The sequence below is a fragment of the Myotis myotis genome, unplaced genomic scaffold (assembly GCF_014108235.1).
Source record: "Myotis myotis isolate mMyoMyo1 unplaced genomic scaffold, mMyoMyo1.p scaffold_m19_p_9, whole genome shotgun sequence".
In the NCBI taxonomy this organism is placed as follows: Eukaryota; Metazoa; Chordata; class Mammalia; order Chiroptera; family Vespertilionidae; genus Myotis; species Myotis myotis.
In genome coordinates, this window is record NW_023416401.1 from 179,020 (window position 1) to 202,209 (window position 23,190).

Sequence of the window (23,190 nt, forward strand, 5' to 3'; positions counted from 1 at the left end):
ACCACCTCTGCCTCGGCCCCTGCCATGGTGACTTCATCTGAAAGGATGTCCGAAATGACGTCCGGAAGGTCGTTCAGCTGTCCGGTCTAATTAGCATATTATGATTGTAATATCCTATCTAATAAAGAGTGAATATGCTAATTGACCCTCACACCATTGCAAAGATGGTGACATCCACAGCCAATAAGGAGGGATTATGCTAATTGACTGCCACACCCTCAAAGATGGCAGTGCCCGCAGCCAATAAGGAATGAACATGCTAATTGACTGCCACTCCCTCAAAGATGGCGGCGCCCACAGCCAATAAGGAGGGAATATGCTAATTGACTGTCATGTCCTCAAAGATGGCGGCACCCACAGCCAATAAGGAGGGAATATGCTAATTGACTGTCATGTCCTCAAAGATGGCGGCACCCACAGCCAATAAGGAGGGAATATGCTAATTGACTGTCGTCCTCAAAGATGGCGGCACCCACAGCCAATAAGGAGGGATTATGCTAATTGACTGTCATGTCCTCAAAGATGGCGGCACCCACAGCCAATAAGGAGGGAATATGCTAATTGACTGCCACACCCTCAAAGATGGCAGTGCCCGCAGCCAATAAGGAGGGAATATGCTAGTTGACTGCTACACCGTCAAAGATGGCAGTGCCCGCAGCCAATAAGGAATGAACATGCTAATTGACTGCCACTCCCTCAAAGATGGCGGCGCCCACAGCCAATAAGGAGGGAATATGCTAATTGACTGCCCTGCCCTCAAAGATGGCGGCGCCCAGTCCCCTCAGTCCCGCTGGGACAGCAGGCATGGGGCAAGGTCGGGCCCGGCTGCTCTGCACACCTGCCTCCAGAGTCCCCCAGTCCCCTCAGCCCCCCAGCCGCCCAGGGCTGTCCGAGGCTCAGGTAACCAGGGCCAGCCGAGGCTTGCGCTGCCAGCAGTGGCAGCAGCAGAGGTGTGATGGGGCGTCGCCTTCCCCAGATCAACAGGTCGCCTGCTGCCCCTGAGGGTTCCCAGACTGTGAGAGGGGGCAGGCTGGGCTGAGGGACACCCCCCCTTCCCTCCAATGCATGAATTTTCATGCACCAGGCCTCTAGTCCTCTAGTATACATATATATATACACACACACACTAGAGGCCCGGTGCACAAAAATTTGTGCACTTGCGGGGGAGGAGGGGTCCCTCAGTCCGGCCTGTGCCCTCTCGCAGTCTGGGACCCCTCGGGGATAACGACCTGCTGGCTTAGGTCTGCTCCCGGGTGGCAGAGGGCAGGCCCAATCCCTAGGTGCAGCCCCTGGTCGGGCTCAGAGCAGGGCCAATTGGGGAGTTGTGGCGCTGCCCCCTGTCATGCACAGAGCATGGCAGATTGGGAGGTTGCGATGCCACCCTCAGTCATGCTCAGGGTAGGGCCGATTCGGGGGTTGGGGCACCGCCCCCTGTCACACTCAAGGCAGGGTCGACGGGGAGGTTGCGGCGCCACCCCGTCACCCACGGAGCAGGGCCAATCAGGGGGTTGGGGCTCCGTACCCTGTCACTCACAGAGCAGGGCCCATCAGGGGGTTGAGGAGCTCCCCCGTGTCACTCACAGAGTAGGGCCGATAGGGGAGTTGGGGCACTGCCCCCTGTCACACACAGAGCCGCAGGGTGATCAGGGGGTTTGGGCTCTGCCCCCTGTCACACTGATCCCAGTGCCAGGAGGCCTCTCGGCTCTACTGATCCCAGTGCTGGGAGGCATATTACCCTTTTACTATATAGACTAGAGGCCTGGTGCATGGGTGGGGGCCAGCTGGTTTGCCCTGAAGGGTGTCCTGGATCAGGGTGGGGGTTCCCCACTGGGGTGCCTGGCCAGCCTGGGTGAGGGGATGATGGCTGTTTGCAGCTGGTCACACACCCTTCAGAGTGGGGGTCCCCACTCGGGTGCCTGGCCAGTCTGGGTGAGGGGCTGAGGGCTGTTTTCAGCCTGATGGGTGACTGAAGCTCCCAACCGCTCCTTTTTTGCTTTTTTTTATTCTGGGCCAGCTTTAACTTTGAGGCTTGGCTCCAGCTCTTAGGCCTTCGCTGCTGAAAGCAGGTTTCTGGCCTTTGTTTACCTTTTGTATTTGAAACAATGTTGCGATCCTGCTGGCTGGAGCCCGAAGGACTAAAGCAGGTTTCTGGGGTTTTGTTTAGCTTCTATATTTGTAACATAATTACTTAGAGTTGCAGCTCAGAGGCCTGCAGCAGCAGGCAGGGAACATTGGAGTCCTCCGTCACTGAAGCAAGCAAGCCTCATGTTCACTTTAAGCTGCCTGGCTGCCGGCCGCCATCTTGGCTAGCAGTTAATTTGCATATTTCCCTGATTAGCCAATGGGAAGGGTAGCGGTCGTACGCTAATTACCATGTTTCTCTTTTATTAGATAGGATATATGTACATATATATATATAGAGAGAGAGAGAGAGAGAGATGGGTTCATCGGCCACTTTAAACGAGTGTCAACTAGCTCAGATCAGGGGCCCAGCTCCTAGGGTTACTATATTTGACAAATAAAAATATAGGACACTCAAAGAAACCAGAATTTCAAATAAAGAACAATGTTTCATTATAACATGCTCTAATTATTGTATGGTACATACTTACACTAAAAAAAAATTACTCACTGCTTATCTGAAATTCAAATTTCACTGAGTACCCTATATTTTATCTGGCAACTTGACTGGCTTTTTGCAGCAAAAAACACTTTATTAAAAGAACAACGGGTGCTACAGGACCCAGAGTCACACGTTCTCAGGTGTAACCTGCTCCCAGGAGCCACTCCCTCCGCACCTCTTCCCTCTTGGCCTTAGGAGGGCCTAGGACCCAGAGCCAGATGGCTGGTTGGGGTTCTGACCTCACAGGCCAGCCCAGCCCTGGCCTGGGTTCCCTTCCTTCACATTCGCCCACTGCCCACAGCGAGGGCCTCACTCTCCCCAGCACAGGGACTCGGGGCCTAACCCAAGTCAGGCTGGGGAGGGCTGGGGATTAGGAAAAACAGCCCTGAGCCAAGGAAGAACTAGTAACCCCTGAAGGAGGCGGGCAGACTTTCCCTCTCTGCCTGTCGCTAACACTGGCCCGTGGGAGGCCCTGGGCACCTGTCTAGAGCGGCTCAGAGACAAAAGGAGGGCTCTTGCTGAGCCTGCTGCCCACTGCACCTGGCAGCCCTGGCTCCTGGGTCTCACCCTGCTCCTTAACCAAACCATAACACACCACTCTGAACGCTCACCTTAACGCACTGGGTTTCAGGGACTTCTGGAGAATCTTATAGGCCCCTGAAAGGAAGCAACGTGTTACTGGCACAGGACATTCTGGGGAAGGGGCTGCCTGCACCGCCAGGGAAGCAGCTCATCCATAGGAAGACGGAGGCCCTCTCTCCTGGAGGGTCCCCCACGCCCACAGGGCGGCCACACTCCAGGAGGGTTTGAGGTGGAAGTGGATAATCCGATGGTGATGCCTTCAGCACAGAGGTGCTGGGGGAGGCTGGTGGTCACGGTGTGGTTAACAGGAAGCTGTCGAGTGATGGGCAGGAGAAACACTGGGTGTCTGACAGTGGGTACCTCGGGGCACGGTGCCCCAGGACCACAGACAAGAGCACTGAACGTGTGACTTGAACACAGTCAGGTGGTCCTTCTATTTCACCCAGTTACTTTTTGTATATTGATGGGGTGTCATTGGCACAAACTTCTGGGTCTCTTCCCACCGTGTTTAGGGAAGACCGACCAGCCCCCCATGGCGGGCCCGAGCAAGCAGAGCCGTGCTGTGGTGAGTTTGTGTTTGGCCCCAAAGAGAGACTGTATTGGAAATAGTTTGAGGAAACCTCCCAAACAGGACAATCAAACCAGAGAATGTCCATTTATTTTAACCTCGACACTGTATTTAATCTTCCTGTTGTCCAAAGTCACTAAAAAGTAGATTCACAGTAAGATCTAAATAATAACCCTTAATTATCATAGTAAGCGTTCTTTTAAGACTTACCTACACTGAGTAAGTGAATTACAGCCCAGAAGTACCCATCTGGATCAAACTGAAAGACAGGATTTGAAGAAATATGGCTACAGGTTCCCACGAACAGGCCAGTCTGGCAATCAGATACCCTAAATGTCAGCGCACAGTGCCAGGCACGGGCACCAGATGGGACTGTGGGGCCTGGAGTCAGGGTCTCACCAGGTGCCTGCCACTCCTCCCAGCATGCTCCCTACCTCCAGCCCTCTCCCCCTCCCCCCTCCACCACCACTGCCCCCCCCCGCCCCCCGGCACCTCTGCACCCCCCCGCACCCCCCTGGCACCCCCGCACCCCCCTGGCACCCCCGCACCCCCCTACACTCCCCCGGCACCCCCGCACCCCCCCCCCCGCCCCCTGCATCTAGAAGGCCGCCTGATGATGTCACCACCTAGGGCCTCAAATCCCTCAGCAGTGCTCCAGGGACACTTCAGGGTGAACTCCAAACTCAGGGCACCCGGCATCGTGACAAGCCCTGGCCCCCTCCAGCGCATCCATGGCCCCTCTACAGAGAAAGGGAACTTGCTCGCCGGCCCCAATGCTCCCCCGGCTCAGCCCTACTCCCCTCCCCTGTCTTCACAGAGCTTCTCATCCCAGTTTTACTAATTCCTGTCTCTGTCGCCACCTGCACTTGAACGTAAATTCCAGGAGCCAGTGACCAGCCTAGAAGCACCCACGTGCGCAGTAGGTGCTCAGTGGAGTGAGTCCCAGCATGCTTAGGGCACCCCAGGGCGGGGCCCACCCCGCTTGCTCCTGGCCAATCCTCCTCCCTCTTCATGACTAGGTCCAGAAAGCAGGGCCTGGCTCTAGCATCGGAAAGATCTGGGTTAAACTCTAAAATCCCACTCAATCGTCTGCTGGTGACCACATGGGCCGCCTTCGTCTTTGGCTACGACATGGAGACACAGTGATCCCTGTGGGCTTGAGGGTTTAAGTAGGGCACAGGGAGCATCGGCCCCGAGCCCGGCACACAGCAGGCCCCGGAACCGTTAGCTTCCCGTTCCGTGTCCCTAGGTCTCTCAGGTGCTCACACGTCCCACCCCACCCGGGAAGAGCCCTGGCTGCTCTGTCAATCCTCTCAATCGTCTGCTCTCCTCTCCTTTGCTCTGACGAGACCTCGCCTTCTGTCTGAATGAGGACACATCTTTGTGCCCAGAGTCTGGCTCGGGGCCTGACACTTCCTGGAGCCTTGGTAAGTGCTGGGAGCAAAGAAAGTCCCAGCAGCGAGAGGACTCCTGGAGTGCGGCTGGGCCTCAGCCTCAGACAGAAAAACAGGGGGGCAGGTGAAAGTCCCTCTGCAGAAGAGGCCTGGGGAGAGAAGTCCGCTGCGCCCCAATGTGCGAGGCTCGGGCAACTCGGGCACTGGCTGCAGGCTCTCCGAGAACCTACGGAGGCAGACGGCGCCCACCGCAGCACCCACCGCAGCACCCACCGCAGCACCCAGAGGCCAGAGCTCAGTGGCCCCACTGCACAGCCTGGGGAGAAGGTGGGGCCCCGAGGGAAGGCGTTGGCCTGGCCAGCAGGTACCCGGCCTGAAAGCACTCAATGCCTGTGCGCGCGCCAGGCTCATCCTGATCCCAAAGGGAGGACTGGGGAATTCTGCCCCCATGCGCAGGCTTCATGGTAAGAGAACTGGGGAGGGAAAGCACGTTGACTGAGCTTACCTGGGCGTCATTGAAGGGGAGGCTCCCCGCAGCAGCCAGGAGCAGGAGGGCACTGTGGAGAGAAGGAAGACAAGCAGCATCAGGGTCCAGCATCCGCGAATCCTCGAGAGCATGGGGCTGAGATACACGGATGGAGCTCGGTGGAGGCCACGGTCCCGCGAGACCGAGCCCGGCCTGTCCACTCTCAGAGAGCCCATGACTTCTGTAGTTTTCAACTGTGTGCCCCACCGACCACCAGCCGTCTCCCCAAAGACGGGCGTTGACAGGACATTTGCAAAATCAAAGCTGAATCATAAGCAAACACTTGAGACAAACTCAAATTTAGGGACAATCCACAAAACTGGGCTTCCCCTCTTCAAAAATGCAAAGGCTAATACCATGTGGGGACAGGAAATCTGACTGGGTGCTGGGCACAAGGTGCATAGAGATCCTGTCAATAGAAACCCACACTGAAACCTATATGTTCATGTTGACCAATGTCCCCCAAAAAATTTAATAGAAAAAAACTTAACACACACACACACACACACACACATACACACACACACACACACACACACACACACACTGCGAAGGCAGTGAAAGACCACGGGAGGCAGAGGAACCGTCCAGACTGAAGAGCATGCAGACACAACATCTCGGGGAGAGATTACCATGAAAGACAACATTGGGATAGACGGCCAAGTGTGGACATGGACTCCACATTAGAGAACAGGATTGTGCAAGATACATATTTTCTAAGTTTAATTGCAGTTTACACAGGAGTGTTATTTTTAGGAGATACACGTTAAAGTATTCAGGGGTAAGGACGAGGTCTCTGCAACTTATTCTAAAAGGGCTCAGAAAAAAATTAAAGAATAATTGTATATGCACATTCTTATTTATGTGATATGTATGTATATATGTATTTTCTCAATGGGTGAATCTAAGCAAAAGGTATATGTGAGCAAGTTTCTTGTAACGGTCTTGCAAGTTTTCTGTAGGTTTAAACCTCTTTCCCAAATAAAAGGTTTTATGAGGAAAGTCTCTTATCCATACTCAGATATTTACAGATGAGATGCTATGGTGCCTGAGATCTGCTGGAGTGGGAGGCCCTGGGTGGAGGTACAGGTTGAAAACTATTGCCCTAGCCAGTTTTCTCAGTGGTTAGAGCAGGGGTGGGCAAACTTTTGACTCGAGGGCCACAATAGGTTCTTAAACTGGACCGGAAGGCCAGAACAAAAGCATGGATGGAGTGTTTGTGTGAACTAATACATGTTAACACCGCTGCTGGTGAAGGAGCGGAGGGGAGAGCAAGAGAACCCTCCGCTCTTTCGGCTCCACGGGCCGGATAGAACAGCCGAACGGGCCGGATCCGGCCCGCGGGCCGTAGTTTGCCCACGGCTGGGTTAGAGCATTGGCCACAGGACTGAAAGGTTCGAGTCCGGTCAAGGGCACATACCTCAGTTGCAGCTTCGATCCCCGGCCCTGGGCCTAAGGCCCAGAGGCTGGTATGGAGGGACCCTCAGAGTGGGGGCAATACGACCTTGGAAGGTCAGGACAACATGGGACATCCTGAGGCTCAGAAAGGCTCCCCTCTCCAGCCCCCCAGTTCCCCCCACCCACCCATCCACACACACGGAGGACTCCAAGGCACAGACTGCTCCAGGCTCAGAGGCAACAGGTTGGGTGGAGTGACGCTGTCGGGAGGGTTTGCTGGGCTGCCCAGGAATGGGAAGGTTTCAGGTGGGAGGAGAGGAGGCTCCTAATGAGTTTGGGGTCTACCTTCGGATGAAGGCTCTACAGAACGCAGGACCCTTCCTCATCCTCAGGCCATGAGCATGAGGGTCCCCTCAAGCTGACGACCCCCCAGGCTGAGGGGAGGTGAGACAGCCCTGGTTTCCCACCAACCGCGGCCCTGGGCAATGCCTAACTGCCTCAGTATTGGTGGGCTTTCATGTCTATTTAGCACCTGCTAATCTCTTTTTTTTAAATATTTTTTAATGATTTCAGAGAGGAAGGGAGAGGAAGAGATAGAAACATCAATGATGAGAGAGAATCATTGATCGGCTGCCTCCTGCATGTCAGCCACTGGGGACCGAGCCTGCAACCCTGGCATTTGCCCTTGACCAGAATCGAGCCCAGGACCCTTCAGTCTGCAAGCCGACGCTCTATCCACTGAACCGCGCCCACTAGGGCAGCACGTGCTAATCTCTTAAACAAGGGGATGAGTCCTGATGTTTCTTTTTTTTTCTTCCAAGTAGCAGCCTGTAATAAAGTGAAAAATAGAGACTGAATGGAAGCCCAGAAATGCTGGAACAACCAGCCTCTGGCTGGGTTTCTCGCCCCGGCACGGAGCTCCTGCAGGGGGACAGGAAGCGCACCAGGCGTCCGGGTCAGAACCAGCGCACGCCTGCCTGAGCTCCTGCCGGGGACACTGAGGCACGAGGAGGGGGTGGCGATGACACCTGCCCGCTGTCACCTGGCCATCTCCCAGGATCACAATGCAGATCCCTGACTCGCAAGCCAGTGCTCTCTCCACTGGGAATGCTTTCAACCCAATAAACTGTGAACACTATTTTTAAATTTTTAAGTCATTCCATGTTTTCCATTTTCACTCTCCATCGGGATTGCACAACTCTGTGAAGTTTTGGGCACCGACGACTGAAATCGAGCAGTGGCTGTTTTTGCCTTAGGAATAAAATATTCCAGAAAAAGAGGAAGTAAATTTTAGAATAAGACTCAAAACAGGGATATATGAGTATTTATAACAAATTCCTCTGTCAACTCTCAAGTATGAATCTTCAACAAACAGTTTTATCATCAAAGTTAAAAATCAGGTTAAATCTTGTAGTTTAGAGGTTTGTGTGTGTGTGTGTGTGTGTGTGTGTGTGTGTGTTTTAAACTTACCTACAGATCTTGGCAGGAGGCGTTTTCTGCATGAAAATAGAGATTTATAATTAGTCTTTAAAAACCCTCTTCCTTAAAAGAAAACGTTAAGACCAAGTTCACTGGGGGCCGAGCAGCAGCTGCACTGAGTGTTGCTGAGGCCTCGCTGCTGGGACAGAGGAAGGATGACTCAGCGCTCAGCTCAGGCTGTCGCCTCGGCAGAGCGCCCTGTGGGTGCAGTCTTCCCACCCGCCACCCGGTCCTCCCTCCACCCCCAGCCCTGTCCAAATACGTCCCCTGTGAGAGAGCAAGACGCGGGCCAAGCCTCCCTGCCCCACGCACCACGGGAGGGAGAGGCCGGTGTAACTGTGATAAAGAATTGAAGCATGTGTCCAACTCCCGGTCCAGCCTTCTCTTTAATTTTCCTTCCATTAATCCAGCTCTGACTCTCAGCGGGGCTATAAATTCTCTGGCATGATGTGTAAATTAAGAAACAGAACAAAGGAGGGACATTGGACTCCGCCCTGACCGAGGAGGAAAAATAAGAGCAGGAATCTCAGCTCGGCCCTCAAAGCTCGGGGAAATGGAGGAACCCTGACGCGGACGCTCCCCAGTCACCTCCTGTTCGTGGTGGGCTTAGGGGGTTCGTCTTCGCACTCGGGGAGAAAGTCTAGCACAGACTGCTCTCTACTTGCAGGGGAAACGGTCAAGTAGGAGAACAGGTCAATCCTGAGCGTTTCAGAGGGTTATTCTGCTGGCTGAGGACAAACTATACTTTTTAAAAATTTTATTTTTATTGATTTCAGAGAGGAAGAGAGAAGGGAAGAGAGATAGAAACATCAATGATGAGGGAGAACCATTGATGGGCTGCCTCCTGCACGCCCCACACTGGGGGTTGAGCCTGCAACCCGGGCCTGTGCCCTGATCTCCTGTTTCATAGGTCGATGCTCAACCACTGAGCCATGCTGGCTGGGCCTCACTATAATTTTCTGACCCCAGATTAAGGGTGAAGTATGACCACACTGATTAAAAGAGAGCACTGACGAGAGGACGCCTGGTTTGCTATGAGGAGACCCTAGGTCTCCCCATCACTAAACAGTCCAGCCCCCACTGTTTCAATGCACAGACTTCCCTCGCTCATCTCTGTGGGTCCTGCCTCAGCAGGATACAGGGCACAGGGCACAGGCTAACCTTGCCTCCACTGCCCCCTGGTGGCAACACCTAGCCCTTCAGTACAGAAAGGATGACCCAGGCACAGGTGACCTGCTCCGAACAACTGGATAATTGTCCCCATGACGGGGAAAATGTGTCCCTAAAAGATTCTGAGCTAAATATAACCAACATCTCAAGGACTGATGGACGTGTAGGGACAGAGGGATAGAGACAGGAGGGAGGCCCCGACGCTACTATGACTAGCATGCTCACCCAGCTGTTGGAAGCTTGTCACAGGGCAGCAAACCAGCCCATGCCTGAGCAAGCGCACCATTCCACAGAGGAGAGAACACTTTTTTATTTTATTATTTTTTAAAATATATTTTATGATTTTTTACAGAGAGGAAGGAAGAGAGATAGAGAGTCAGAAACATCGATGAGAGAGAAACATCGATCAGCTGCCTCGTGCACGCCCCCTACTGGGGACGTGCCCACAACCAAGGTACATGCCCTTGACCGGAATCGAACCTGGGACCTTTCAGTCCGCAGATCGACGCTCTATCCACTGAGCCAAACCAGTTAGGGCTATTTTATTATTTTTAAAAAATATGTTTTTATTGATTCAGAGGGAGAGGGAGAGATAGAAACATCAATGATGATAGAGAATCATTGATCGCTGGCCTTCTACACGCCCCCTACTAGGGATCGAGCCCGCAACCTGGGCATGTGCCCTGATGGGGAATCCAACCTCGACCTCCTGGTTCATTGGTTGATGCTCAACCACTGAGCCATGCCAGCTGGGCAACCTTTTTTATTTTGAACCCCTCAGACTAAAGGAGCTCAGACCTGAGACACGGAGCATAAAAATGAGCAGAAAGTCACTACAGAGCTCCATCCCCCGGGGCTCCAGGAACACGGGGTGGGAGGTGTCATCCAGGGGTAAGTCCACACCTCCAAGTCACTGCCAACGTCACACACAAACCTCGCATGGCTGGGTTAGAGGACTGCCTCCAGGGCTCCTCGCTCTGGCCGTGGCTATCCTCGCGCTCTACCAGTCCTGACTGCGTCCGAGTTCATTAGGGTCCTGGGTTATGGGCTACACGTGAGGACACCGAGGCCTCAAGAAATTAGGTCAGCTGCCCAACGTCGAAGGGCTTGGGACACACAACCTAGCGCCACAGCCCGGCCCTTTATGACCCTGCTCGGCCACAGCCCACCAGCCAGGCCTGTCCCCCCCGCACCACCACCCCTTAGCCCTTTCAGCCCACAGCCCTCACGTGCTGGTTCTGGCTGGAGAGACAGTGATCAGGGTGGGGAGAGCCCAGTGAGAAGCGAGTCTGAGAAACACACCAGTACCATTTGGACCCCTCTGCAGCTCAGCTGCCCAGGAAACACCGAGCAGGCCCCAGGGCTGAGATGAAGAGGCAGTGCTGGGCTGGAGACGGGGACGTGGGAGTCACCGGGAACTGAAGGCAGCGGTGCCACAGGGTGGAGTCCAGAAAGTGTCTGGTCTCCTAGGCTCCCGAGACAGAGCCCTGGGAGGCCCTGGACGGGAGGCTATGAAGAAAGAGCCAGTGTCTTGGGAAGAGGCCAGCAGGGAGGGGAATGCAGATCATGTGAGCCGAGAGTCGAGAGAAGGGTATAGGGTGGTGAAAGGTGCGAAAGACCAACAGAGTCGCAAACAGGAAGCCATCAGGGGCTTCTGCCAGAGCAATTTCAGGTAATGGTGGGGGCGAAAGAAGGAAATGGTGGGAGATGAGAGAGACGGGAGGATGTGGACAGCATAGACTCAGTGGTGGGCAAGGGCCAGGACAAGAAGAGTGGAGGTGGCGGGGGGGTGTGCATGGGCACAGCAGCGTGCTGGCTTTCCTGTTCAGTTTTGGTTTTATAAACACAGTTGATAAAAAAGCTGTGGTGTATCTACACCATGGAATACTATGCAGCTGTAAAAGAAGAAGGCTCTCTTACCCTTTGAGACAGCAAGGGGGGATCTGGAGAGTATTGTGCTAAGTGAAATAAGCCATTCAGAGAAGGACAAGTATCCATGACCTCACTCCTATGTGGAATCTAATGAACGGAATAAACTGACGAACAAAACAGATCCAGAGACATAGAAGCATGGAACAGAGTGCAGAATCTCAGAGGGCCAGCAGGGGAGGGTGGGTGGGGAGAGATTAACTGAAGAACTTATACGTATACTAGTGCCCCAGTGCATGGATTCGTGCACTGGTGGGGCCATGGCCTGCGGGGATCGGTCCTCTGTGGGAGCAGCCGCTCATCCTGGTCAGCTGAGCGAGTGGTGCTCCCACTATGGGAGCCCACTGACCACCAGGGGGCAGCTCCTGTGTTTAGCATCTGCCCCCTGGTGGTCAGTGTGCATCATAGAGACTGGTCAAGTGGTCGTTCTGGTCATTCCACTGTTCAATCTCTGGGCTTTTATTATAAAGGGTGTCCCAAAATTCATGCAAGAAGTAATTTTGATAGAAAACACAGGTTTATAATTAAAAATTGTAAATTTTTTATTGATTCATAAAATATACAGTATAGGGTTGTGTATGGAATAGCACATCAGGTAAATGGCCTCCACGGCTTTGCTGGCACATACGCAAAGATGTGGTCTTCATTGGTCTTCACTGTCCCTGCTCCTAGGCCATAATTGGTACTTGGTAATGCTTATTAAATTGAAGGGATTGAAATCAAAGGGCAACAGATATTAGAATCTGATTCAATAAACCAAGTAAAATTAGGCTTTTATTTTTTATTGTTGTTGTTGTTAATGCTCACGCAAAATTCAAATCTTGCGTGAATTTTGGAACACCCTTTATAGGACTAGTGCCCGGGTGCATGGATTCATGCACATTGAAAGGAAATTCATTAGAAGGTGGCCGGCAGGGCGGGACTGGGCGAGACAGGCTGGACACTCCCTGGAGCCAACCTCCCATGGTCCCTCCCTGGCCGGCCACACTTAGGGTGGCACCACAGCTCGAAGGGTGTCTGCAGAGTGAGTGGGGTTCCTCTGGCAGGAGGGGTCCCTCGGCTGGCCTGTGGGGATCTCCAGCTCTCTGACATCCCCTGAGGGATCCCGGATTGCAAGAGGGTGGTTCTTGGGTGACGCACCCAGAATCAGGCTCCCTACTCTCTGGTGCCGGGATGCGTCACCCAAGAACCACCACTGCCAAGTCACTGTAGCTCAGCAGCTCCTGCATTGAGCATCTGCCCCCTGGTGGTCAGTGCACATCATAGCAACTAGTCGGACAGTCAAACAGTTGCTTAGCCTTTTATATATATAGATATGCTTAACCGTGGACACAGACACTATGCAGTGAAGGACCAGGGTGGGGAAGGGGGACGAGTATGGGGTAGAGAGAGTCAATGGAGGGGAAAAGGGACATCTGTAATACTTTCAACAATAAAGATAAATTTAAAAGTAAGCACAGTTTTTGTGAGTGGGTCTCCCAGGACCTGCTCCACCCCTGACTGAGAGCACTGAGCGTGTGGTGGGCCGAGGGAAACAGCCAGCAGAGAGGGAGGGATAACTAGTATGGAGAGGAGGGCAGGTAACTCAGGAGCTACAGGCAGGAATGACAGGGCGCATGGGTGCTCAGTAGCCTCGGCCACGGGAGGGACTTCCTCCCTCCTGCCCACCTGTAAGAAGTGTGCTGCCTGAATGGCTCACCAGCCTCTCTTAAAAGTTCCAAAATTTTGATATGGGATCATTTCAAAAGGGAAGATGTTAGGAAAAAAGTAACTCCTGAAAGAGGGACCAAGTTAAAACCACCACTAATAATGTCAACAAATACAGCTAACATGCAGAGCACCTATGACGCACCAGACACCGTGGGAAGCACTGATGTGTGCCGCGCTGCGCCCTCCTGACAGTGCTATGAGCTGGGTGAAGTCACTGCCCCCTCACAGACGGAGGCACAGAGGTGAAGAAGCATGTCCTAGCTGGTTTGAGGCTGAGCTGGCTCTGGGAAGAAAAAGGAATGTCTGTCCCTGGCGTGGGAAGTGGGCAATGCCCTAGCGCCCTACAGAAAGCTTGGACATGGGCGTCCACTGGGAGGCGCTGGGAGGGGAACCACGAGGCCCACAGGGGATCCCTCTTTGCATCCCAGGCCCTGGCTCAGGCATGGCCTGGAGGTCCACGGGGTCAACACGCACTCCCACGTATGCTTGGTGGATGACAGATGTCAAAACCATGGTCCTCGAAAGTAATAACCCCTGTCCGGCAGTCCTGACTGGCAACAGATATCCGGAGACGGTAGACACTACTTTCAGCCGTTAAAAAAAGGCAGGCTGTGAAATTTACAGCAGGGACATGAAACTGGCATCACGCATTATCATTTACCTCTTTCCGAAAACACATCCAGTGCCCACAGACGATAACTTCAGCTGCATTGTGCAAAGTGAGAAACACAGGAATGGCCTGAAAGGAAACAGAATAAGAAGCATGAAAATATTTTCTGTGATCTCATGATTACATAATTCTTGATTTCTGCTTAAAAATAAAGATCCGTGGGAACTTTTGGCATTCACATATACTAGTATATATAATCATCTCCAGCAACACCCCGTCTGCATGCACTGGTACTCTTGGTTGGAGTACTGTGCTAGGTGAGGTGGATGTAGAGGCTCCCTTCCACGGCTGTTCCATCAACACACAGTTACTAAGCATCTGCTGTGTGTCAAGCACTGTGCCAGGTACAGAGGACACATCCCGTGAGTAAGTGGACACCTGCAAGATGGACTGGCCTGCTCTCAATGGATATGCATTGGTCCTAAAGAGCAAATCTGGAAAGGGAAAAGGCCAGAAGAGCTGCCACTGTCCAGACCACTCTCTAGACCACTGTCCAGACCACTGTCCAGACCACTGTCTAGACCACTATCTAGACCCGCAGTTGCCAACCTTTCAGACCTCACGGACCACCAGTGGTCTGCGGACCACCAGTTGGCGACTGCTGATCTAGACCACTGTCCAGACCACTCTCTTCTAGACCACTGTCTAGACCACTGTCTAGACCACTATCTAGAACCAGAGGCAGATGACCAAGACTTGAAACACTTGAGTTCCGTCTTCTGTCAAGCGATTACCATCTGCCTCACCCATCACCTATCAGGTAACTATGAGAAATACATACAAATATACAGGGGGGAAAATCACTCTAGAAACATATGAAAAATCACTGTACAACAAAAAAAAAGTTAATATTAGTATGCACTTTTGTTATTCAAACTTCAAAATTCTGGCATCAATAACTACCCAGATCCTACAAAAACTTTAAAAACCTTTGGACAACACAGTTTTTTACCCAGTGCTCTACTCTGCAGAGGAGAGGAAGCCCCCCAGGTCACGGCTGCAAGTAAGGGAGCAGAGTCGCAGGAGGGCACAGCATCAAGCAGAGGCTGCCACGGCCAGGCCAGCGCAGCTCAGGTCTGGCTGAGCGCCGACAGGCACGGGGTCATTTCTCAGCCCACCCAGGACGTTTCCCCCCACGGCACACAGCAGCCCATCTACTCAGGCTTATAAATCGTGAAAGAAAAATGTTGATTTAATTTATAAATTACTGCTTTTAATTCTCAACCACTATTTTGCAACTTGGGAGCTGTCCTAGCAATAATATTGTTATCCAGTTAGGCAGATCTCGTTTGTTTTATTACTGCTTTCACATAACAACAAACTTTACATAAAAGGCCTCAACTGTTCTGTAAATATTGCATTTTCCCAAAGCAGGAATGCAATCATTTTCCGACAGATAAAAACAGTTAGTCCCAGGGTAAAAAATGGAAAGAGGTTAGTCTAGCCTTCGTGGCTCAGTGGTTGAGCATTGACCTTTGAACCAGGAGGTCAAGGCTTGATCCTCAGTAGGAGGCAGGCAGGAGGCAGCCTATAGATGATTCTCCTGTATCATCGATGTTTCTCTCTCTCCCTCTCCCTTCCTCTCTGAAATCAATAAAAACTTATTTTTTAAAAAATGGGAAGAGGCATTACTATCGTTAGATTTTTTTTAAGCCACATTCTCAGTCTCTGGTCAGTGGTGGTATGAAAGGTTATCTTTTGATGGCAAAATAACTAAATTTTTGGAGTCCCATATAACGTAACTAGAAGAAGTTTGTTCTTCACAGTTCCCACCTTTGAACTCAATCCAGGGGGACAGGGTAGGATAGAAGAGAGGCTCTTTTCACTGGCATCCCATGCTACTGGGCATCAACCCTGCACCAGGCACGTACTTCCACGCCTGAACCCAGCATGGCCCAGGCCACATTACCAAGGGGCAGGGTTACCGTTCCCCGGAAGCAAGGGGCAGGCTAAACCCTCTCCTGGCCCGAGGACGGCCCTATCAACAGCTCCACAAAGTCACCATCACCCTTTTTCCTGCACCTCCATCTGTGCATCTCTTTGTCTAAAAGAAGCCGGCCCTTCCTTGTTACCTGTTTGTCTTCAATCCAGGGAGAGAGAGTGGGTCACGGCCCATGTGCCTCAGGTCCAGGGCTTGCTCTCCACTCAGCTATACCATTATCAAAACTTTGTCCCATTAACCGGATGCAATAAGCTAGCAGGCAGGGGGGCAGAAGAGACAAGAGAAGGGCTGTCCCCCAAAACCTCCAACACTCACCAGTCTGGATAATGCTCTGGAACCGGCATAGATTATGCCCACAAACAGCACCGAAGCAGGAAGGCACGCCAAAACATCAGATCTAGAAAGAAGAAAAGAGGCCATAAAACTCCTGTCATTTTATGTCCAAAGCCTTCGTTGGAAGGAATTACCTTCAGGTGCCCCAGATGCAGTGACAGCAGCTATTACACATCCCTGGGGGAGTCGAGCAGTGTGGCAAGTGTATCTCTGAGGGTGATGGAGGCCACTCGGCCACCCACCTAGTGGCAGTGGTCCCACCGCAGGACACAGGTGAGCTGGACGTGGGAAAAGCCTCCTGCAGACTGGGAGGGGGAACAAATCTAATTTTTAAGGAAGCAGTGAACATTTTTCTTTGGATGTTAAGTAGCCAGAAGTTTTGAACTTATGCCACATTATTAAAAATTTTAAAGACTATTTAAAGGCAATACACCAAACCGCTCCGTGGAACCACAACCAAAGGACCCACAGTGTCCAAGGACAGACTGGGAAAGCAGTCGAGCTAGAGCCTGAGCTGGGAGGCCACGTGCCAGCTTCTCCGACCGAGAGCCCGCGTGCCGGCTCCGGAGTCTCCAAGGACTGATTCAATCGTGGCCACACCAAGAACTGCTTTTTCAAGGAAGTTTAGAACCCGCTCTTCCCAGAAAAAGCAAAATCCGGTTTATCGGGAGTGCATCTCACCAAGGTGGCAACTTGCTTCCCCATCAGTTACAAATGCATTCAGTCCTCAAACTCAAGTTCTGGGTTATTCCAGTAACAGGCATCAGCAAAGGAAGCCATCTCAGGAGGGTGTGACGTGATCATCCCGGCTAACCTACGGCCTGCTCTCCGGGGCGGTTCCCGCCCAACCTGATCTTTGTCGACTCCATCGGCATGAGCAGCACCCCTTCCGTGGTCAGGCCGGCCTTCGTACAACTTCCCAGGGAGCACGGCATTAAAATGTGTCGCCTCCCCTGGCTGGTGTGGCTCAGCGGTGTTTTTGTTATGGCAGCCTGCACTGACTAATACACCCTCCTTTACAGCTCTGACATGCAGGCTTCTAAGAGAGCCAGTGGCCTGCACATCGGGAACAAAGGAGCACAGACTGTTCATTAACGCACTCGCTCTTTCTCCAACTTTCATTCACAAGGCGGCACCATCTGGACCTCAGTGCTGGGTGATCTTACATTGTCTCCATGCCAACAAAGGAGGCCGGAGGGCATTAAATCCTGGGGTGGTCCTGGCTCTCTGTGGTCCATGGGCCTCCAGGAGCGGCCGAGCCAGTGAGCAGGTGTGTGTGTGTGCGTGTGTGCATGTGTAAGTATATGTATGTGTGCGTGTGTGCGCACGTGTGTGCGTGTGTGTGTGTAAGTATATGTGTGTGTGCATGTGTGTGTAAAGGAAAGGAGCTCACAGTGACTCCTGGGGTAAAGATTAGACTGTACAATTGCAGAGTACAGTCCCTGTTGAAGAACTATTTGCCACAGGGTCTGGTTTGAAAACTGCGGGGCTACACAATTATTCTCACAGGATTTATGCTTTATACCTCAGGATTTATAAGCACAAATGCTGCATCTTGCTGGAGTTGTGGGTCTGTTTTTGTGTGCGCACACTCCTGTCCCCGAGCACCCGGTGAAGAAAGCATGTACAAGCAGCATGGGAAATGCTGGCATGAATGATGAAACTATTGTTACTGAGATGAAGGCTGATTAAATTAAATCACTTGTTTTCAAATAGATCGCACGTTACTGAGGGTGCATCTGCTCCCTGAACTCAGTCTGTCTGTTCGTGAACGCCTCAAGGGCCCCTTGGGCTGAATTCTTGGAAACTCCCTGTGTTATACTGACACCCAGTGGACCGAGAAAGTTTCCACACATGAAAACGAGTGACCAAGACACCAGGCTCACGTGGCAACTGTCGGCATTGCCTCTACAGACACGCCTCACAGCTGTCAATCACCATGTGTTTCACAGGTCACAGGACTTCTAGAGACGCTGGCTCAATACTGCAGGAGGTTCCTAGATTCCATTTTTGGGGGGTCCATTACTGGTGAAGAGAGACTTATTCTCTCTTCTCCTCCCTCCTCCTTCTCTTAGACCTTTCTCCTCCCTCTTCCTCTTCCTCTGACTCACAGGCCACATGCCCCTGACAAAGTTCAACCCCAATACTACTTGGTCCCAAGAACGCTGTGATGCTACTCCCTGTCACAGAGCTCAACTTAAAGTTGGAGTCAGCAAACTACGGCCCTGGACCAAATCCCCGCCTGCTGCCTTGCTCTGCAAATGACACTTTGTTAGCACATGACCACTCCTGCCCGCTCGTCCGTCTGTGGCTGCTTCCATGAGAGGCAGGGGAGCAGCTGTGACAGACGGCCCGGCCCACGAAGCCGACTACCTGGTCTGTCTCTGCTTGCTGGCTCCTGGTTTGAAGTAAGGCCGCCTGGTCCCCACCTCCGGAACCTACGAGCTGGGAGCCCAAGGCTTCACACACGAGGCGTATCCCTGGCTAGACAGACGGGATCGCTGCCATTTTGTGGTAAAGTTTCATTTTTCAGGGCACCTTCATCACTGGTCCTTCTCCTCCAGAATCATCACCTCTTCCCTGTTCCCATTTCGCTGGCCTGAGTAACCCATTTTGTGCTGCTACGGAAACCCTGACACCTTCAGCCAAGTTCTGACAATCCCTGAAGCCCAACAAGGGTCTCAAAGAAATCAGTTCCTGCCCGGCCGGTGTGGCTCAGTAGTTGAGTGTCAACCTGTAAACCAGGAGGTCACAGTTCGATTCCCGGGCAGGGCACATGCTCGGGTTGCTGGCTCGGTCCCCAGTAGGGGGCGTGCCGGAGGCAGCCGATCCATGATTCTCTCTCATTATTGATGTTTCTATCTCTCTCTCTCCCTCTCCTTTCCTCTCTCTGAAATAAAATAAAAAGAGAAACAACCCATCATTAAAAGAAAGTACAGTCCGGACCCTAACTGATTGTCTCACTGTTCGTTCTTTAAGGACAGGACTGATAAATTTGTAAGTTTTATAAAGATATCTGTTATGGCTCCACAAAGACACTCAATGGAAAACTAAGGAGTGGGACTTCTCCCCCACCTATTAGGGAATCTGAGTAAAGAGAGTGGAAAGTTCTTTATATTATTTCTAATTCTTCTATAAGAAAACAATTTCAAAATTTACTAACAATGTTTAAAAGTTTATTTAAAAACTCATAGTGGTCTTCTGATCTAAAACAAAGTCAAATTAGTATGGTATCATACACTACATATCTCACTTAATTTTAATACCATGTTAGTGGCATTACTAACCAGAAAAACACTACTTGCATCCTATTTGATTATAAAATCATTGCATCTTAAAGGTAGAAGGGAACTAAGAGACCAAACAACTCAAATAAACATCCGTGTTTCCCAATATAAGCCGAAAGAAATTACATAAAGAGGAAGCAGGTATGAGTCACGAAGCATAGAAGAGGCTCTACCTTGAACAGCTGTTGATCTCCACCCAGCCCAGTTTCCATGACACATGAAGCAAAAGTCCACCAACTAACGTCTGCCACCTGAAAGGAATAAGGGTCCATTTGAATTTTTAAATTTTTTATTTATTTTTTTCCAATCTGAATTTAACTTAACGGTCTCAAAAGCCATTGCCCTGGAAGGAAGATCTGTCGACACAAATGTACACATCCAACCTTCTAGTCCTTTTCCTCCCTCTCTCTCCCATTGCCACCCCAATGCTCACTGTCCTTCCCAACTTCTACTTACTCCCTTGAATCCATAAGAGCTGACATCGGGCCTCTCCTTACCAAGACCTTCCCTGAACAACTCCCCACAGCCACCTGCATTCCCATTGCCTCTGCACCGATGATTCCGTCGCCCTGCTCACCCGAAACCCACAAGCTCCCATATATAACACATCCAAAACCTTCCCTGAACTTCCGCCTTCAATCCTGGTCGCCTTCCCACTCTCCCTAATCAGTGAACCAGAAAGCTAGATGCCGTCCTGGCCCTTCCTCCATCCTCACCTCCCTCATTTACTTGAAAAATCCTACTGATTTATCCCCATAACAGTTCCCACGTCTGAAGCCTTCCTTCCATCCCTACGCCTCTGCCTACTCAGACTCTCATGGCCTGCCACCTGAACACCAGCACCAGACCCCATCCAGGCTGCCCCGCCCCATCCAGTCTCTCCCTTGAAGCCAAAGGATTTGTTCTAAAATGCAACCTTAAATGTGCTACTCGCTTGTTTTAAAAATGGTTGAGCCCAGCCAGTGTGACTCAGTGTTTGAGCATCAACCTATGAACCAGGAGGTCATGGGTTCAATTCCAGGTCAGAGCACATGCCTGGGGTTTCAGGCTCATCCCCAGTAGGGGGTCTGTGGGAGACAGCCAATAAATGACTCGCTCTCATCAGTGATGTGTTATGTCTCTCTCCCTCTCCCTTCCTCTCCAAAATCAACAAAAACCTATATGTATAAAAGCCTAAGCGACCCTTATGGCCGGTTGCTATGACACACACTGACCACCAGGGGGCAGACACTCAATGCAGGAGCTGCCCCCTGGTGGCCAGTGTGCTCCCTAGCCAACTTCCCGTGGCCAGCCAACCTCCTGTGGTCCCTACCCCCAGTTGGCCGGCCCCAGATCGACCCCGATCACCAGCCAGGCTGAGGGACCCCACTGTGCATGAATTTGTGCACTGAGCCTCTAGTTACTAGATAAATATCACTCTATCTTGCAAATAGAGATTATGTTCTCTTCGCAAATGCCCAGGGAATATTCTCCATGAACAAAACAATAGGAGGTGCATAGTAGGGCAAAGTAACTCATTCTACAAATATTTACCGGGTGCATTCTGTGTGCCCAGCACTGATCTAGATACTCCAGGCATCAGTGAAGAAAACAAAGACCCCTGTCCTGGTGAGCCTGCCTTTCTCTTTTGCCTGCCCCTTAGATTTACCTGCAGTGACTGAAACCTCATGGTTATTCTTGCTTCCTTCTCCTTCAGCCCTAGCATGCAGGTAGCCACCAAGGCCTCCTGGACATGGTTAGAACCTGTCCACCTTCTTCGTCCACCTGCCCCTTCCCAAGCCACTGTCCTCTCTCAGTTACTCTAACAACTCCTAACATGTGTTCTGACTCCTGGTCTTACTTTTCTCCAAGATCCCCTCTCCCTCGGAAAGAGGGCACTTTCCAAGGTGGACGTCTGTGTTACGGGCTGTCCTGCACCTGGCAGGGAGCTCAGCAGCACCCAGGCCTCCACTGCCCAGGTGCCTGGAGCAACCGTCTCCTCCCCTCCTCCCCGCTGTGACTACCCACACTGTCTCCAGATGCTGCCAGTACCCCTAGGGGGGTGGGGGGAGCCATCTGGCAGAGAGCCACCGCTCTAGATCAAGCTGTTTGAGGGGATGGCCCATATCAGCTGCTCTGCCTGCCTGGCATGAAGGCTTGGCAAGGGGGACTGGAAAACTGGATCTTAGAATAAGCAGCTGCTCAGCACCCACAAGGAGATGGACGAACATTGCGTTGTTCTGGGCAGGTCTAGAAGGAGGTCAAGAGGAAGCACGGGCAAGCTCTCAGAAGTGTGAAATGGCCTGGCACATTCCCAAGGCTGTGGCGGTTAATGTGGTGGGATGTGGCTGCCCATGGCCCGAGACAGCACCTGGTCCTGGGGAGGGGTGGGTGCAAGCCCTGGGAGGACTGTGTGTCACACCAATGACCTCATCCTCTAGGCCAGGGTTTCTAGCCGTGGTGTCACGATACCTAGGTGTGTGGTAATCATTTCTGAGGTCATGTCTCAAGTCATAACTAAAAATATGGCTTTGAAATTTATGAATGCGCTACCTAAATAAGAAAGCAACTAGAAGGAAACAGGATAAGTTTACGCCTATAGTTCCCCTCAATACTTTGGTATTTTTGCTACTGTTTTCTGCATTGGGAAGGGGAGGGGCGCTTATTTTATAACCTGTGCTCCCCCTAAACTCTGCAAGCTGAGAAAGTGTGTCTCAGGTGAGCTTCATGACCCCATATATGTTGTGGCTGAGAACTGCCACCTGCAGCACTGGGAAGAATCGACCGTTTTTAATATATATATACTAGAGGCCCGATGCATGAATTCGTGCACAGTAGGGTCCCTCGATCTGGCAACAATGGGGCCGATTGAGGCTGTCTGGCCCAGTGCTGATCAGGCAGCCAGCCGAGGTGGGACAGGGGTGGGGCGGGGGGGGGGTGGGGGAGGGACTTCGGGAGGTTGGCCGGCCACGGGAGGTTGGCTGTTGGAGTGCACTGACCACCAGGGGGCAGCTCCTGCATTGAGCATGTGCCCCCTGGTGCTCAGTGAGTGTTGACAGGTCGTAATGGTTGCTTAGGCTTTTATATACATAGATTGTATTATTTAGCACATTTGTGTGTGTGTGCTAATATAATTATTATACATATGAAGTTCTTGTTTGTCCAATTGAACTGTCATGGAAATATAGTAGTAAACTTGTCTCCTATTACTAGTATGTTTCTATTTATCCCTGGTATTCCTGCACTTTTGTTTGATAAATGATGATGCTCTGTTTACTGGGTTACAGAGGTTCATCACCATCATTTTCATTTTGAACTGCACGTTCCCGCATTATAACACGTGGCCATCCTCACCTGTTTCATGCTTTCTGTCCTGAATTCAGCTTTGTCTGACATTATGATCATGAGCCCTACTTTTTTGTTTGCGTTTGTGTAAAATACAAAAAAGAAGAAAAATGAGAGATGAAGAGCTCTACCGCATATTTAAATGCTAATAATTAAAACAATGTAGCATAGCCCCTTCCATAAAAGTTGACAAAGAAGTACTCAATAATATACCCTTTACTAGATTTACCAGGGTGATCGTTTCATAAGTTATAC

General features: G+C 51.5%; 1 protein-coding gene across 2 annotated transcripts in view; it reads right to left on the bottom strand.

The window, feature by feature from the left end:
• TMEM241 (transmembrane protein 241) overlaps positions 1–23,190 on the bottom strand; it is a 57,313-nt gene that overhangs the window by 27,965 nt on the left and 6,158 nt on the right. For both annotated transcript variants that reach the window (XM_036322831.1, XM_036322830.1), the window contains exons 3-9: positions 19,785–19,862; positions 16,307–16,388; positions 14,041–14,118; positions 8,562–8,587; positions 5,673–5,724; positions 3,984–4,032; positions 3,235–3,280 (exon numbers count right to left, since the gene is read on the bottom strand). In XM_036322831.1, the coding sequence (XP_036178724.1) occupies positions 3,235–3,280; positions 3,984–4,032; positions 5,673–5,724; positions 8,562–8,587; positions 14,041–14,118; positions 16,307–16,388; positions 19,785–19,862 (411 nt within the window). The remainder of the gene's footprint in view (positions 1–3,234; positions 3,281–3,983; positions 4,033–5,672; positions 5,725–8,561; positions 8,588–14,040; positions 14,119–16,306; positions 16,389–19,784; positions 19,863–23,190) is intronic.